The sequence below is a fragment of the Ctenocephalides felis genome, unplaced genomic scaffold, assembly GCF_003426905.1.
Source record: "Ctenocephalides felis isolate EL2017-DRISC unplaced genomic scaffold, ASM342690v1 CF-g0.4_SCAFFOLD_01604, whole genome shotgun sequence".
NCBI lineage: Eukaryota > Metazoa > Arthropoda > Insecta > Siphonaptera > Pulicidae > Ctenocephalides > Ctenocephalides felis.
This window is the reverse complement of record NW_020537758.1, coordinates 17076834-17095289: the sequence shown is the minus strand read 5'-3', so window position 1 is coordinate 17095289 and position 18456 is coordinate 17076834. Positions and strand designations below refer to the sequence as shown.

Genomic DNA, 18456 nt, shown 5'->3' with positions numbered 1-18456 from the left:
ATTTTCGCTGAACTTTCTCTATCGCATCAAAGTTGTTGATTTGATGAGGATACCAAATAATCGAACCATATTCTAATTTTGAACGTATAATAGAATAGTACATGCAAAAAAGTGCATTGGTAGATTTAAATTGTTTACAATTTCTCAGTATCAAACCTAAAGATTTATGTGCTCTATTACAAATATCAGTTATATGATCCGTGAAAAACAAACCAGAATCAAATAGAACACCTAAATCTGAAATTTTATTACATCTATCAATGCTAATGTTAGAAATTTTATAATCAACAAGTATTGGAACGCGCTTATGTGAAAAACTAAGAATCTTGCACTTTGATATATTTAAATGTAATTTGTTATAGATACACCAAGAGTGGAAAGAGTCAAGTTGAGACTGTAAACTATTATAACTTGAGTAAGTAGTAACAGGAGTTTTTCAATAGGATCTTGAATGAATTATAATATTTTTTGCCTCGATTGAACATGTAAACCGTCCTGCACTATGTTGTCATAGCTATTGTCCCGTAGAATGCAGCAGAATACAGAAGTGTGCAGGTGCGTCATTTTTGACATGCATATAATAAAATTTCGATTTGCGTTGTTATTATCGATAGCCGATATGCACTTAATTCAATACCGATGTGTACAATGCATTCGAGAATTCGTTCAAAATTCCTGTTTAAATATTCTCATCGGTAACCGCGATTTAAAATCTCAAGGTTTCTATTTATATGGGGCGTTTTATGAGGTATTAATGGTTAAGTGAAGGATAGAGATGAATTGACGAGCGCAAGAATTTATTAGATCGCATTCGGAGAAATCGCATAATGTCTGACTGGCAGTTAGCGGCGGGCGGCACAGAAATAAAAAAAATAAAACATTTGAAGCGCCTCGAACTTTAGCCTTTTCGAGCTGCGAAACGAGAGGCTTCTTGCCGCGATGATTCTCGACGCAGAATGCTTCACACATGCAAGAGCGGCTTAAGAAGAAACCGAAAACAACTTTTTAATTGCTTAATTATGATTGAACGCTATCGTATGTATTTTTATATAATCGTAAATATCATTAAAGCATAATTATTATTGTTCAAAATAACTACAAAATAATACAATGAAATATGAAAAAACATTGCTCTTCACAATTTTTAACTTCCCGTAGGGTAAGTTATTGTAATGGGCCGAAAATCGGAATTGAAAATTTTTACATTTCTCGACGTTTTGAAGGTTTCTGAACGTTTTGGCATACTTCAGAAAAAATGGATGTGTGTGTGTGTGTGTGTGTGTGTGTGTGTATGTATGTATGGATACAAATTTTCGCCCACGTTTTCGAGCGTACGGATCAACCGATTTGAATGGTTTAAAAAACATTCGATTCCTATTAATAAGGAGAAGAGCTGATTAGTTTTTGGCAAAGACAGGTCCAGCAGTTACGGAGATAAGGAGCAAAGAGTGCAGAAAATAGAAATCGAGTTTTTGAGAGAACGGAGCATCCGATTTGAATGATCTAAAAAACATTCAATTAGTAATGATTGGGAGAAGGGGTTATTAGTTTTTCGCAAAGGCAGGCCCAGCCATTTCGGAGATACAGAGCTAAATGTACAAAAAATAGCAGTTTTTGAGAGAACTAAGCGTCCGATTCAATTGATTCAAAGAACTTTCTGCTTGTCTTAACAAAATAATTGATTTTGGAAAAAAAAAATAGTACCATTTTTTTTTTTTTTTTTTTTTTTTAATTTTTTGTATATCGAAAATAATTCAGATTTTATTTTTAATTCTGACTATAGTTCTAATATACTTTAAACAAATAATTTCAACTCTGCAATTCAATTTATATAATTCTTATAAATATTAGACAATGTTACAATATTTATAATGATCTATTTGAAAACATTCAATATTCCTCGAACATTTCGTTACGGTACGGGAAGTTCCAGCAATTTGCCTTAAGGCACGATGCCACCCACCCCACTAGTTTTAGTCGTATTCTATATCAAAAAACAATTTTGCTAATATATCGTCAACCAACAAGCAAGACAAGCAAAAAACCCAGTTATATTAATATTAAATTCTAGTTTGCGGCACTATCAAATATTAATATATATAATATTAATTGCGGCAATAGCAAATCTTCAACTGATGTATTTAAATACATTCATTATATTTGTATTAATAATGCTTGTTATAATTTCAAAATGCATTTTATAATTAATTATGAATAAAAATGCATATATTTATTTTTACATTTGTGTGTTGTTTTCTGTGTATGTATTATACCCATAAAATACGAAAGTGAATGATTGTGAAGGTTTTTATTTTATGTCACACAGTAAACACTTGTTGCATTTCATTATTTGGTCATGGGAAGGGAGCAGTTAAGTTTTTGCAAGACAGCAGCCACATCCTCTCATATTGTGCAGGATATGTTTATTTATACATCCGCTTTTAATTCTTCTAAATTCTTTTGCGCTGATCCGAAATTAAAAGGAGCTCGATCCCGGAGGTTAAATGACATGTTAAATGACATACACTCTTATAAAATAATATTTTCTAGCAAACATGTTATCGAACATGTAAGTATTATAATAAGATTGAAAAGATTGAAACCATTATATGCGATAATCGAGCATATTTACACATACACTTATTACCCAATCATTCATCAGTTTTTAATAGCTGTACGCCCCGAATATTACAGGTATCTTCGTCCAATCATGATTGCGCATTGGTTAAACAGAAAATACCGCCCGTTAAAAACCAGATTTGCAAAAACAAAACCAGCAAAAATTAAAAGTATGTTGGTGCTCTCATACACATACAAAAGACTACAGAGAAAAATTGATGGAGGCTGAATCGAACGGCGAGATCTTACCTAAATGAAGGTAAACTTTCGAATATTAGGCCCCCCAAAAAGCTCGTTTGCATGTTATACAAATCGATTGAACACACCGCTTTGGTAGAAAAAAATCACAGTGACATTTTTAGCAATCGAAAACATACCATTATCCTCATTTTCCCATGTTATTAAGTTATAGAAAAGTTCGTAAAAGAAATTTTTGTACTACATTCATTATACTCGACATTCTTATCATATTTATGTTATTCAACTTAAATAGGCCTAGGTTATTGTACTTGCAAAAACCACCGCCAGCTCAAGTATCTACAAGTATCTGCAAATATTGTGACCACAATTCTCTATAGGAAGGTACGCTAATACGCTATGTAGCTTATTAAATATTCAACAGTAAGCTGAATTTTACTTTTTTTTAATTTGACGTACAAGAATTGTGGTGTATTTAATAAGTATGAGTATATATAAAAACAAATAAACAATGTTACGATATAAAATTAAAAAAAAATGCAACACTAATTTTGAATAATTCCCAATTGAATATTTTATATCGTGAAAGTTTTAAATTATTAAATTTTACAAAACATTAATCTTTTTTTTTAACGAAATAATAAAACAAAGTTGAAAAATATTATATATAGAGAAATTCTTATGATATAATATCTTAATTTCTTCAGAAATTATTATAAACTATATATTGAAAAAATAAATGCATGTAGTTCTTGAATTCTAGTGGTTTAATTTTGTGATTACTTAGGAGGCGGGCGTTTATCAATCACGTGAGCTAGTTTTTAAGGATTTCTGGACTCTTCCTCCCCCCTAGGTGATACATATTGATATTCAAAATCACCCCCCTCCCTCGCCAAATATCACGTGTATTTTTAGTTACGTGATAAAACTAAAATTTTTCAATTTTTTTTTATTTTGAATTTAAAAAAAAAATCAGGTAAAAAATAAATATACGTGATATCTTACTATAACCCTCCATCCTCCACGTGATATTACGTGATTTTTTGTCAAACCCTCCCTCCCCCTAAAAACCTTACGTGATTAATGGACGCTCCATATATATTATAATTTATTAACTTCTGGTAAGGTAAATTAATAAGAAAATGCAGAAAAATCTTCTGCATACCTTAAAAAAAATGGATGTATGTGTGTGTAAATGTGTTCGAAATACAAATTTCCATCGATAACTTCGAAAAACATTCGATTAGTATTGATGAGGAGACGTGTTGATTAGTTTTTAGCACATATGCACATCAAACTATCAGATATTTTATAAGGATTTTAATAATAAGTACAAATTTTGTTCACATTTTTATGGGTTTCGTACCAATGTTTATCCGACTCCGACACGAACTTATTATGAGCTTCGATATTTCGTGTTTAAAACAGCTACGCAGCGCGATTGCTTTGAAAAATGTTCAAAATTTTCAATATGTGAAGAAACATTTCAGATTTTTCAAAAAAGTCAATTTTTTTCGAAAATTTCAAAAATCTAATTTTTCAGTTTTCAAAAAAATTTAAAGCTTTTTTATATATTAAATTTTTGGTACGGGAAGTTCCAGCAATTTGCCGATGCCATGCACCACTAGTTTATTATCACGAGAGAGCTTTATTCCACAAGCGCGCGCCCCTGCCCAGGAGGAGCGCTCCGCGGCAAAGCACGGCTAGACGGCTAGCAGACACCGGGCAGACCCGCTCGGCTTGTTAGTGGCGAGTGGGGAAGAGATTCCAGTCGTATCGTATCGTATTGTTAGCGTCGAAAGAGGAGCCAGTGGAGAGAGTTACGGCAGAACGGCCAGAGCAAATGCTACGAACAGCAAATAAATGCATATTGGGAAAAGTAACTTTTAAGTAAGTATAAAGTAATACTTAAATTTATTATTAGTACAGTCTAGTATTTTATTATTTTCAATCTTGATTAAATAAACCAACTTTTGATGAAACTTGCTGGACAAAATTGTTTGACACATTTTGTGTTATGTGATATATTGTAATTCAAATGTCCCGCCATTATTCTTAGTAATGTTGGCAATACTCTTCCCCTACCCCTATGTATCCGCCATCTTATATTTATGTTCATGTTAAAGCTATGTAAAATAAATTCTCTTCTTGCTGAACCGTGAACCAATTAACATTTAAAATAAACTGAGTAATTTAAAGGAAGCATTTTATTATACCACTTGCCAACACACTTTAGTACATTTTTTTAAAAGGAGGACCTCTCAAAGTCGACCGAGCGCCTTATTTTATATTATTCAAATATTGTATTGAATCGTCCTATAAAATACCTAATATATACCTAAATCCCAAATATATCTACTATAAGTAGATTATTCACATTAATTACAAAAAAGTATTAGAGAGAACAATTTATTATGGAGCAAATCGTTATAGCCAATTTCTCAATACACAATAATGCTTTTGTAGCAGACTACATGACTTGCTAAACTCACTGTTACAACAATGTAAAAATAATTCAACACGATTTATGAAACGACTAAAAGTGACATAGTTGACTATTAATACAATAGTCAAATTTCATCGAGATAAAAAGATTACGGTTGTTCTTTTCAAGAATTAGTGACCAACCAGTTTTGCGAGAAGAGAATCATTCTCTTCGAAAAGACGATTTTTTATAATAGTTATGAATGTTTTCATAAACATGTATACAAAAACTGCAAAATAATTGACCTTGATATCATCTAGAGTAGGGTTCACTGTCCCGAATACCGAAGACCTTCAGAACGCCCGTCTGGATTTCCTCTTTTTTCGGCACACAGCGCCAGAGATAATATTAGCAGCAGATAGGACCAGGCAAAAAAAAATCGCGGACCACATATTATGATGATCCACATCATATGAATATCTTCGAAGATTACAAGATTAGGTACCTATCTCGTTTCTCATTGAGAAATCCATTCACGCTGGGATGGATAATAAAGGATCCGCACAACAAATTGCTCTACGGCGGATTTCGAATGATAGCTTGACTTTAGACGCATGATATAATAAGAATTGAGATTTAAGAATGTGGATAAATATATTTCTTAATATCAAATTTAATTTATTTACTGTAGTGTTTTTTTAACACTATTGTGAAGGGTAATTTAAAAATATTTAGTCGCCTTATCAAAATCTGGATATATCACATATAGTTTTTTTGGGTAGGTATTGACAAACTTGTGATTCTCATACACTTGTAATATTTGCCAAATGAATTCGAATACTATATGGTCGTGGCCTACGGGGTTTAAATGCGTGTGGCGTGTGGGAGGAGTGAAGAGCACGTTCGCCCGAACTGAGAACCGTGCAGGAATGCGTAGTGTGCGGTCTCAGATCGCCACCGATTCGGCGATACACTAACCAATAGCTGTTTAGAAAATGCACCTAGTTTGGAAACAGATTAATCACCTATCCTAGTTAACAAGTCAACCCTTTATCACAAATTGGGAGGCTCACTGGGAGGAGGACCAATGATATTTCATTTAAAAAAATCTACTGGGATATATGTATGTGTATGTATATATATTAATAACAGATTCTGCCGCCACTAAATTCCTGTGATAAAAAGCACGTCATTTAATTTGCATGTGGATTGTAATTAAAAATAATTAATTGCCAGTAAATTGAGTTCTACAAATTTTACTCCGTCAGTTAGCCACTAAATCGCATGGATAGTTAGTAAATCATTTATCGCTTTTTGCAAGTAATAAATTCAACTTCCAATTAATCCATCGTGAAAAATCGTCATCTTTGATGCGCCACGTTCAGGCAGGGTTAATCCAGAACCGTGACGGATTTGGCAACTCATTATTATGAGAATGAACCAAAAGGCATGGTCGCCTAATGCGTGGAAGAATGACTTTTCTCCGAAAGCACTATAAAATGAGCCGAGATGCGCGGCAAATGACAAAAACGCCAAGGTAAAATAAACCAATATTACATGCGTTCATGCATTTGTTGTCGTCATATTTTGTCTTTGATGGCGCACGCTTGATTTTTTTATGGTTTGTTACAAGAACCGTAAAAAAAACTCATCAATTCTCAATCACGTCAATAAAATGTAGCAATAACACGATTGTTATTATATTGTTAAAACGCGTCCTTTCCCAAGTACTTGACAAAAACGAAAAATTCTTTCTTGAAGCGATAGCTAATAAAAGTTAGTAAATTAAAATCTATCTATTAAAATGTAAACAGAGATTGATGTTTTAACCTATTTGTGCCGAAAGGTTGTTGAACTAATTGCGCTCTGATTTCCACCCACATATCCTTTTGCCGCTTCGTGGTCATGACATTCTGGGCGAGTTGATTCGCCGTCATCTTACGCTAATTCGCGATATCCTCTCCATGACGTCACAAACAGCCTGAAGTCAAATTTTGCGAGCACCGAATTGCATTGTCTCAACACGCATTAATTTGCTTCATTGCCTTGCATTCATTGGCCTCTTTATTCGGCTTCGACTGAACCTATATTATATTTTCCCATGCATTGTCGAATTTATGCGACGTCGCTTGATTATAGTGCGGCACCGCTCAACATACCACCAGCGATATGAACTTCGCACTTCCATTTGATTGCCCTCTATGAAGACGATAAAAGTAATAAATTGGACGAAAAATTCAGAACGATAACGATATCAAACAAGCCAACCACAAAAATTCTCTAGTTTACAATACTTATTTTCTTATGTGATTTTTATTAGAATCATTTAAAAAAAACTCATTAGAAAATTATTCCATCAAGAATACTAAAAAAATGAAACCTTCTATGATATATCAAAAAAATCCTGTTCTGTCACATAATTTGGGGTAAGTTTCCAATAAATCTGATGAAAATAAGCTATTAATCACTTTTTTCGAATATACTCGTAGTTAAATAACTCTCGTTATTATATGTCAGAAGCGTCCTTGTTTCATTCACGTGGGAGTCTTAGTGGAATTCTCATTGCAATTCGCGATCTCACGAGGACACTTCGTACCCGAATGCACTCGTCCCAGAATGAAGATATCGTTTTGTTAAAAGGATGGAGGCGGCGCAACAAAAAAACGCCTTGAGAAACAGACGCGCACGCCGATGAAAAACTGAACGCAGGATATGTTTGACGATAAAAATGACTATTTTATTAGTCTTAACACATTAGATTAATTATGAATTATAGTAGAAGACAAATAATTAGCGATAAAAACGTGGAAGAAGAAGATTGATTCGATTTGATATTTATAAGTGGGCCACATCAAGAATTTGCAAATCAAGAATATTGGTATATAATTTATGCCACTTAAGGGGGTATTCTACTATAGAATTTTGAAAAAATCGAAAATTTTTTTTTTATATTTTCAAAGTTTAGTTATTCAAAAATATGTCATTAAAAGGATTTTTTAAAATTACTATTTTTTCCTGAGTTATAGTCGTTTTAGTGACGTGGCCTCGGTTCGGGTCCGACTTGTCTCAAAACTTTGAACGCGTTTTCCTCGAAACTACTTTTTTCGAGCTGGCGGTAAGGATATCTCGAGTTCTAATGAACCGATTTACTTCAAATTTGGAGAGGATCTTCTCTATACATCGCTTTATCGCGTGGACCTTGCCCAAAACTATAACTTTTTATTTAGTATTTTTAAAAAATTCGGAATTGTTAAAAAAAAACAAAAAAATTTTTTTTTTCAAACTGCCGCTATTCAAACAATTTTTTTTAACTTATCCAAGGGTCATATCATAGCGGCATCTATAACAATTAAGAATCCATCTATTTTTTATGTTTTAGATCACCAGGAGGGTTGGAATCATGCACGCCAGAACACCCTCTTTTTTTTGAGTTCCCAATTTGACTGCTCATAACTTTGTGATTTTTTTTAATAATTTTTTTATGTAATAATAAAATATCAATTAACAAATCATAAAAAATCGATAATAAAAATACTATTTGTTTCCTTTATACAGCGCTTCAAAAACCAGGCGAAACTCATGCCTCTACTGTAGAATACCCCCTTAAGGCATGTATAACCTTTGATATTCACAACAAAATATTTCACTGTGTACATGGTAAGTTTTAAATTTTATTATACAAAACACAATTTTTGTGAATGCAATAATGGGAACACGTTCAAACAAATCCATCTCCCTTTGGACCCTATGTCAAAATCAGTATAGTTTAGCTGTAACAACCGTACCCAGTCTCCCCAATTTTTCTAAATATTCTTCTAGTAAGTTGTTGTATTTTAATACCGATAGTGCTGGTGACATTCAGAATCGTTTCTTTGGAGCAAATCAAAGAACCCGAGAATATAGTCTGGGTAAATACTTGAGCTCAAAGGGTGTTTGAACAAGAGAAATGCCAGCACGGTCGCTAATCGGATGTGGCCCGTGCATATATCGACGTGCAAACGAAACAGAAAAAACAGAAAACATAAAACAAAAAGACGATTTGAGGTGTGTGTACCTGCGTCGATAAGTCACAGCGATCGTGCAAGACGAAACACACGGGGCCGCGGTACAATAACAATAATAATATGTGGGGGACAGACAAACATAATTCAATTCCGGAGTGCATTCGAAGCACGGAGGCTGACGCGCCGGTACCCGGATTCGCCTTGTACTAAGACCAACTGATCGCTCTTTGGGTCTTCTTCTGATGGAGAATTTTGTTCGATACATTCATTGTTTCAGGGGCCAATTCCCCGATTATGTTATTTTAATATTGATAAAGCTATGCTAGAGGTCTATAATCATATGAGTTGGTAAAGTCCGTCATAAAGTATGTGATTAATGTCACCTATGTGGTACCAAATGAAAAAGTTGCACTAATGATCAAATTCTTATTTGACATTTTACGTTTTGGAGGTTGGATTTTATGTGTAAAATGCTTGATTGCACACCAAATACCATAACACTTCGTCACTACCAACTCATACAAATATAGACCAGTAACATAACATTACCCGTAACATATCAATTTTATCGCAGAATTGGTCCCACATTTTATGTTGCATCCTATCTTTAACTTCCCGTAGGGTAAGTTATTGTAATCGGCCGAAAATCGGAATTGAAATTTTTTACATTTCTCGACGCTTTGAAAGTTTCTGAACATTTTGGCATACCACAGAAAAAATGGATGTGTGTGTGTGTGTATGTATGTATGGATACAAATTTCTAGTCACGTTTTTGGGCGCACGGATCAACCGATTTGAATGGTTCAAAAAACATCCGATTCCTATTGATAGGGAGATGAGCTGATTAGTTTTTGACAAAGGCAGGTACAGCCGTTACGGAGGTACGGAGCAAAGGGTGCAGAAAATAGAAATCGAGTTTTTGAGAGAACGGAGTATCCGATTTGATTGATCTAAAAAACATTCAATTAGTAATGATTGGGAGAAGTGTTTATTAGTTTTTGGCAAAGGCAGACCCAGCCATTTCGAAGATACGGAGCTAAATGTGCAAAAAATGGCAGTTTTTGAGAGAACTAAGCGTCCGATTTAAATGATTCAAAGAACTTTCTGCTTGTCTTAACAAAATTATTGATTTTGGAAAAAAAAATTTCAACTTTTTTTTCATTTTTTTTAAAATGTTTTTTTGTATATCGAAAATAATTCAGATTTTTCTGACTATAGTTCTAATATACTTTAAAAAAATAATTTCAACTTTGCAATTTAGTTTATATAATTCTTAGAGATATTAGACAATGTTACAATATTAATAATAATCTAGTTGAAAATACTCAGTATTCCTCGAACATTTCGTTACGGTACGGGAAGTTCCAGCAATTTGCCTTAAGGCACGATGCCACCCACCCCACTAGTTCTCTATAGTAATTAATTCTCATGAAATGCCCCAATGACACAAATCTATACTGAACGTATCATTGTATAAGTATATAATGGTCTGAAAAATCTAAAATGTCCACACACTATGTTTATTTTATTTTTCCTAGAAATAATATATTCCATCATGTTTATTCAGGACTGTAGAATTCCTTGAATTTATTCGGAAGTCCGTTACATTGGGTCAATAGTATTCTATAAACATTAACGTAATAGTCAAAACTCAAAATAAAATGCTAAGTTATTTAAATAGACAAAGTAGGTCGCTTTCTATCAATACAGTTCATAATTTCGTACGCCATCAGGGTTTGTTCTTATCATTTTACAGTTACAACTGAGGGAAAAAATGAAGATAGTTTATTATTTCCCGGGACATCTTTTATCGCAGGGTTTATGTGTTTTCCCATTAAGTAAATTTTTAGATAACATTTTTCGATTTATGGCTCACCTCTTGCGGAGACCGCTATAAAGGCCTGTGCGTGCCTGAGAACCATTGAATAATCTGCTCCTCTCAGTGCCAACCTCGATAGTAGTTGTCCTAGAAAATCCTGCGGCGTTACTACTGACACGTCCCATTTTAGTTTCGCCAGAACTAGGAGCTCCCATTGCTGGAAAAGGAATAAACCAATATAGATATCTGACACATATAAAATAATACAAATTTAAAGCAACGATAAATTATTCAAACAAATTTCTACTACTGAAACAAAAATGGTAATAAGTGTTTATCTATTTATTCAAACAGTGGCCTATAAAATATTTCTTAAAACTTTGCAAGATTATTTGTGAATTGATAATTTAAAGCAAGCTTGTGCGTTAAAATGTGCGTGTACGCAAGCATTAACACAACATAATTTATGGAAAGTAATATGCAGTAAAGTACTTCGCTTATAAATTCATTGTCGATTAATGAAATGAAATAATTTATCACATTATATTATTAAATATTTTTTAAGATTATGACCTAGAAATTTGAAATAAAAAGTTTTATTAGTATCTGTCAATGTCATCTTCGTCGTGGGGACAATAGAATATTAAAAACAATCATTAAAAATAACGTTGAAAAATTAAAAATAATTGGCTCATTGGCACAAAAAGCTAATTGGTGCATAATATTTCTTCAACAAAAACAATGAAAGTACATTTAAATCATAGCGTCGTAAAGTATTAAGTTATTATGTAAAATGTACGAACATAAAATTGTTATGTCGGCGAGCCGAAGACCGAAGAGTATATATAGGTCTCACGCATAACATTCCCAAAGGCATTCGCGAGCTTTTGTCGGGATTGTCGGGTTCCAGACGCCCGGAATGCAGTAGGGCAAGTAGCTCCCAAGAATAACCCGAATATATAACCCACCGGTCCACTGGCGCACAGAGGGACCGCAATCTTCGCATTGTACTTCGTGCGATATACTTGCTACATACATGATCAGTGGCGAAATGGTAAATAATACTTAGTTGTGTATTTTCTCTAAATCCATAGGCTTTTGGTATTTTGAATACATGGGATAGGGAGGAGCACCAAGTCCAATTTGACATTCAGTAATTATACTCTCTAAACTAGTGATTCCCAACATTTTGATCGATGACCTTTTGTTATTTTCTAAGAAGCATCATTATCCCAAGTTTATAAAATTTCTACTAAATTGTTTCTATTAGCCGAATCGATTATTGCTTTAATTAGGTTATTCAAAACCTTAACTGGACAACCAGACCAGCATTGAGTGGAAAATTACCAAAATGACATTTTCAAAACCAATTTTAACATTGCTGTTTTTTAAGGCTTCTACACCATAAACAGCACCTATTCTTTGGGAGCATCGTTTTACCCTTTGCAGAAATAAGAATGCAAAATTTGACTAAAATGTTTGTTTTGATATTGCATCTTTCAACGCTCTACAAAACCGATGAAAAAAGTATTTAATACTAATCGACAGCTAAATTTCTCACTATACAATACTACCTCAACCTCAACAAACCCAAAGTATCATTTGAAGCAATCTAAATATCACATTTCTAGTGCATATTTCAAGTTAAGTCTGACTGACCTTAAAGTACTTATACCAAGCAGTCAGAAACTTGATTTACCTATTTTTTGGTAATTTTCGTAAATTGGAATATAGAAGTTTAAAATAATTAGTAAAGGGCTACTGGAAGCGAAAGAATTGTTGCATTCCGCAACATTCTCTTTCATAATGTTTTTGTTAGTTTTATATAAAGTTTATTGCATACGTATATCATTTTCAGATTATAATGGGTAGTTGTAACTTCATTATAAATTAATGAGAAAAATTTAAATTCAAGCTAATCTTTTTTAAAAGTCAAGTCAACCCGTCAGAAAAAACTCCGGCACCAGGAAAGCAAGGTTGAAAATTAAAACCGTCCCGGTCAAACCGGGACACCTTATTGTTCTAAATCTAAGAAGCATTTATTTGTTAAATGTTTTACCGATACTGTACTACATTACTTTAAAATCACCAAAAATTTTAAATTGCTCCCCTGAAATTACAAACTGGCCTCCGGTGCGGAGTGCGCCCCACGTTGGGAAACATTGCTCTAAACCAAATGAACAACCAAGATTCCAGTCACAGCACATAAGAACCATATGTTCTGTTAATTTACCAGCCAATTCCTAAATATAGTAATATATTTTTCTAAAATTTTATAGACAAATGTTAAAATGACATTTTGTGATTTATGATACTCTTCCCTTATTTATTCTATCAACAGATTATATAGATGATTGACATAATTTTGGAGTAATTCCATGTAAATTTTTTAAAAACGATGTATCTCTACGGCAAAAGCCTTTGAACACAGCGCTACCCGGAATGAGCAACTTGTGAAAGCTCCCCGAACAATTTCAATTTCGAGCTTTAATCGTACGAAGCGCGAAGCGCACTGACAACGATTCTGTATTTCTTAGCAAAGATATAACTAAGATTAGCAAAACTTCATTAAAATTAACAAGAATTTTCAACATGTTTTTCTGAAAAAAGTTGTCGAAACTACTTTATCAAACACATATTGATTGGAGATCATGAACATTATATTGTTTTATATTATGGACATTATTGGACATTATTGGAGATCATGAACATTATATTGATTTATAATTCAACTGCATTAGAATGATTTTTATGAACTTCATTTTATTATTAAGGAATTTATGTAAGCCTATATTTTGATCAAGCCTAATGCCAAACCTTTGCAGTTTAATTTTCAAGGTATGATGTTATATCAATTACATTACAACTCTGATTTCTCCCTTCGTGCATAATATCAAAATAATTACTTTACGCACGTTCTGCTGACATTAAAACGGAAAGAATATGTAAATTATCGTTGTTTTATATCGTTGGCGGAATGATGCATTATATGAACCTCACATATAAGTGATAATATCATTAAGAAGATGTTATTGCATTCCACACATGGACGACCAGGTCCAATATAATTAAACATAATTAATGAGGCAGTGATATGCTGTTTCGACTCAGAGAACAACTTAACAAATAATGTTACCGATGATTTGGGAAAAGATCATTTCTTTTTGTCGTTCAAATAACTTTGATGAAATCAGCTTGATAACCAATTGGGTGGTCAACGAAAATTGCATTAAGCCAAAAATAATAGGATAAGTTTTAAATAATTATATGGAGGCAATGCCGAGTGTTTTATATGCACATATTTATAATGTAATACGAAGTGATGTTTGGGTTACCCGCACTATTTCGTTCACAGCGATAAATATGAATCCTTTATACTTTATAACTAACTACAACCGATATGTGAGACCAACACTGAGGGGGAGATGAGAACTCCTTCATTCAGCACATTCTTTTGCAAAGAACTCATAATCATTATAAAAGATTTTCTTGATGAGCAGCATCAGAAAGATCACTTATTATTCGAGCTTAATTGTTGCAAAATTGGGGGCATCCGTTAATCACGTGATCGAGTTTCAACAATTTTTGGAACCTCCTTTATTAATACGTCAAAATATTCAAAATGGAACCACCTTTCCCCAATCAACATCACGTAAATTTATAATACCAAGAAAAATCGTAAAATTTTTGGAAAATTTTGGAGAAAATTTCACTTGATATCTTATTAGGCTTGTCACCCCTTTTTGCTTTTTCGTGATTTGTGCTCACGTGATTATAGAATATTCCATTATGAAACAGCAATGTTTTCTAATTGAGAGTTAGATCAAGAAACATTTTTAAAATTAATCAAATATCTTATTAATTGCCTATGAATTCACAAACAATAGTGCATATTAATCAAATCTAACACTATATATTCGCATTCCAAAAATTCATTTTGACAAGCATAATTCATGATTCAGCAATGTTACAAGTATCATGCAGTTTAATTTATGAGCATCAGAAAATTTTGAAAGAGATCATTTAGTAATTAATTGCAAGTTATTTTGGGTTAAATAAATGAGCATAAAATAATGTATCGTCAAAAAATATCATGTTATCCTTGTTTTGTAATCTCAGGGAATAAGAAATTGCGGTTCAAGCGCAAGCAGCAAAATTTTTACCTGCGCATCCATTTATTCCTTCACATGTAAACTGTCACCTAATAAACGAGCGAGATAACATTGGTTCGGCATGAAACAATTTACAAAAAAATCAGTTGAAAAAACTGTGAGAATTCGATAGAATTCATAAACGAAACAAAATATTTATATTTATTTACTCGTTTATTGCCATTGGAAGAATCCATAAAATATTTCTACCCTGTCGTAAAATGTGGCGCCCCGACTGAAACTAATGTGAAAAATAATATAAAAATTACTGAAGAAATATTTATGGAAAAATAATATTGATTTCGTTACAATTGTTGGTGTGTATACAACTGTGTCGTGTGTATACGTGCACAATGAAGATAATCATTATATATTTCATCGATTCTTATGAATGCAGAATACCTGTGATATTTATGCTCTGAGAATATAAAATTTATGAATAAAAGGCATTGCAAATGCAAACTAGCCATTGAAGTGAGCTTTGGCATTGTGAATCATTGTAGCGGCCTTTTAAGTTGTATTTAATCGATTTTCAGTACCGACAAGCGATATAAACAACACGTGAAATGTTAACAAAGAATTTCAATTTAATGTCCCTATAACAATGCCAACCATATGATATATTGCGTTCGCGGTAAAGCAGAGTAACCGCACATATAATCAGTGTGCGAATGTCGGCCGAAAGCTCCAATCGCCTTGGGGCTGAAGTATGTGGGAAAGGATTTTGGCGGAAAAGGGGAAAAGAAATTCAAATCAACTTCTAATTTTCACTCATGTAATAATTTACCATATTTTCACCCCTAACAGAACAGCTAAAATACTTCAGACATTAACATTGAAATTCATAAATACTTAACTCCAGACATAAAATACTATAAAACATCAAATAAATATCATGTATAATTCTTATTAAATAATTCATCACTATCTATATGCCTTCAACATAAAAAGTATCATTTCCCAGTATCTTTCCTCCGCAGCTCTCTTCCTATCAGCGCATTCGTATCGCAAAGAATTTCATACAAATAAAATGTATTAACAGGTTAGTTTCAATTTTTTGCCGAAGACTTGTTTTACGACTGCACACTTGACACCACTTGTAATGGATTCTTACAATTAGTTAGGCCTGCGGGATATATTCGCCCGTGAGCAGCATTCATCATGCGCAATACCGAATGCCGAAGCTTTTCAGAATTCAAGGTATTCACCTTCTATTAGGTACAACAATACGTTCAATAATAAAAAAAATTGCTTCGACCGTTTGAAAATTGGTGAACGAGGTCTAGTAAAAAAATAAAATTTAACAGTTCACCACTATTAACTTAAAATCATGTGAAGTATCAAATTTTTTATAGATACTATTTTAAAGTAGAGCGTAAAGGTGTGAAACCAGCATCGACCTTAATTCCCACGATGTGGCTATCAAGAGATAAACGGGAATATATCAATATTTAGAACAAAAGTATTTTTACTCGTTGGTAATGTTTTTGGTTTTGAGCTCTGTTATTTAGTTTATGATACCTGAATATGATTTTTGAGTTATTTTAATTATTTTATAATTTATTAACTGAACCTTTTCACTGGAAAAGGTAGCGTCCATTAATCACGTGATCGATTTTTTAGAAATTTTGGGCCCTCCTCCCCCTTGGTGATACATCGCGATATTTAAAATTACCCCTTCTACCCATCAATTGTATTTTTAGTTATGCAAAATTTTTCGAACGAATTTTTTGAATTCACGAAAAAATAGTAAATTTGTTTTTTTTTTTGAAAATTTAGATAAAAAATAAATACACGTGAAGTCTTACTAGAGCCCTCCCTAGAGGGTACTAGAGTAAATAATAAAAAAATAGTAAATAAAAGAGTAAATTAAGTTAAAAAAGCAATTTTACGAGAGATAAAATAAATTGATGTATAATCCAACTAAGTTAATATTAATATAATATAATATTTCTGACAAAGTGCCAGATCTAGGTTATACACAGTGTGATCTTTGTGAAAAATGTGCCCATGAAATTTGTATTTCGGATTGTTAAATAATGTAGCTATTATTTCGTAAAATCTCTTTAAAATTAAAAATAAGACATTAAATCTATTCGCTCTCTGGCTGCCTTTTCTTACCCCGCCTATGGGGTAAAAAGGGGCATAAAAAATTATAAGAAAGTATTAAAAAAGTGTATTTTTATAATTAAGAATTTACTGGAATTTTTTCTGAATATAGTTCGATAGTTTTTTGATATATGTAGTTCATTTATTTTAGACAGTATAATTGCTGAAAGTCAAATTGGACCTTTGTGCCACGCCCTACCCTGTGTTAATTTTATAACCAATTATTCTAATACGCCCTTGTATACGTATGCAACCACGTTTGAATTATTTCAAATAATTTATTTTTCCTTATATGTTAATTCGGCTGATTTTTAATTAATTTTTACATATTTCATTAAAAATTATTACGATAAATCTGATATCATCATGATAATTGCAATCGCTTGTTTATCACAATTTCGCAAATTCCTAGTAAACCAAGAATGACTAGACAGAATCTCAAGATATTTTAACAATTATCTGAAAACACTAAACTTGCACTATTTAAAAATAAATATTCCTATTTCAAATGACTCTGCAAATAACTCAGTTGCTCCTCTGGATTCGACTTCTCTACAGGTAAAATTTGCTTAGGGTTGGCCGCGTGAGGTGCTGTTCTATGGTCAGGAATGCAAAGACTATATTGCAGGTATTCACTCTTCTTGGAAATGGACTGTTGAAAATAAATACATAACAGTGAACCCTGAGCGACGGCCTTCGAACAAAACTCGCCCGACAACCGTGCGAAGTTTAGAAAATAAATGATATACGATATCAAAACAAAATTAACTTAAAAAATATATTTTTTTGGTCTGTGGAAGAAGAATGAGCAGCCTCTTTGGATGCAGATTTATATAATTGTTTTAATAAAATTTTAGATTAATAGATAATTAGATTACATTCTTATATGGGGTCTTAAGGTCCGCAGGTAAAAAGGTCTACCACCGATATCTCAAAAACAAGTAAAGTTAGGAATTTTTTCAATATTTGAAAGTAGAGGGAAAAATGTGTAACCAAAATAATATGAGCAAACTATTATTAATTCCTAAATGTTTATAATACAAAAACATAAATTCTATAAATGATTGCTCATATATTCTAAAAATTAAATCGATGTTCCACTAATCATCCAAGCACCATAAATATGTAAAT

The 18456-nt window shown here is 32.6% G+C and overlaps 1 protein-coding gene across 1 annotated transcript in view; it reads right to left on the bottom strand.

Annotated features, from left to right (window-relative positions):
• The window catches only part of LOC113372496 (G1/S-specific cyclin-D2-like), an 86451-nt gene that overhangs the window by 8421 nt on the left and 59574 nt on the right, over positions 1 to 18456 (bottom strand). Inside the window, exon 3 of the mRNA XM_026612832.1 lies at positions 11123 to 11282. Within this exon, the coding sequence (XP_026468617.1) occupies positions 11123 to 11282 (160 nt within the window). The remainder of the gene's footprint in view (positions 1 to 11122; positions 11283 to 18456) is intronic.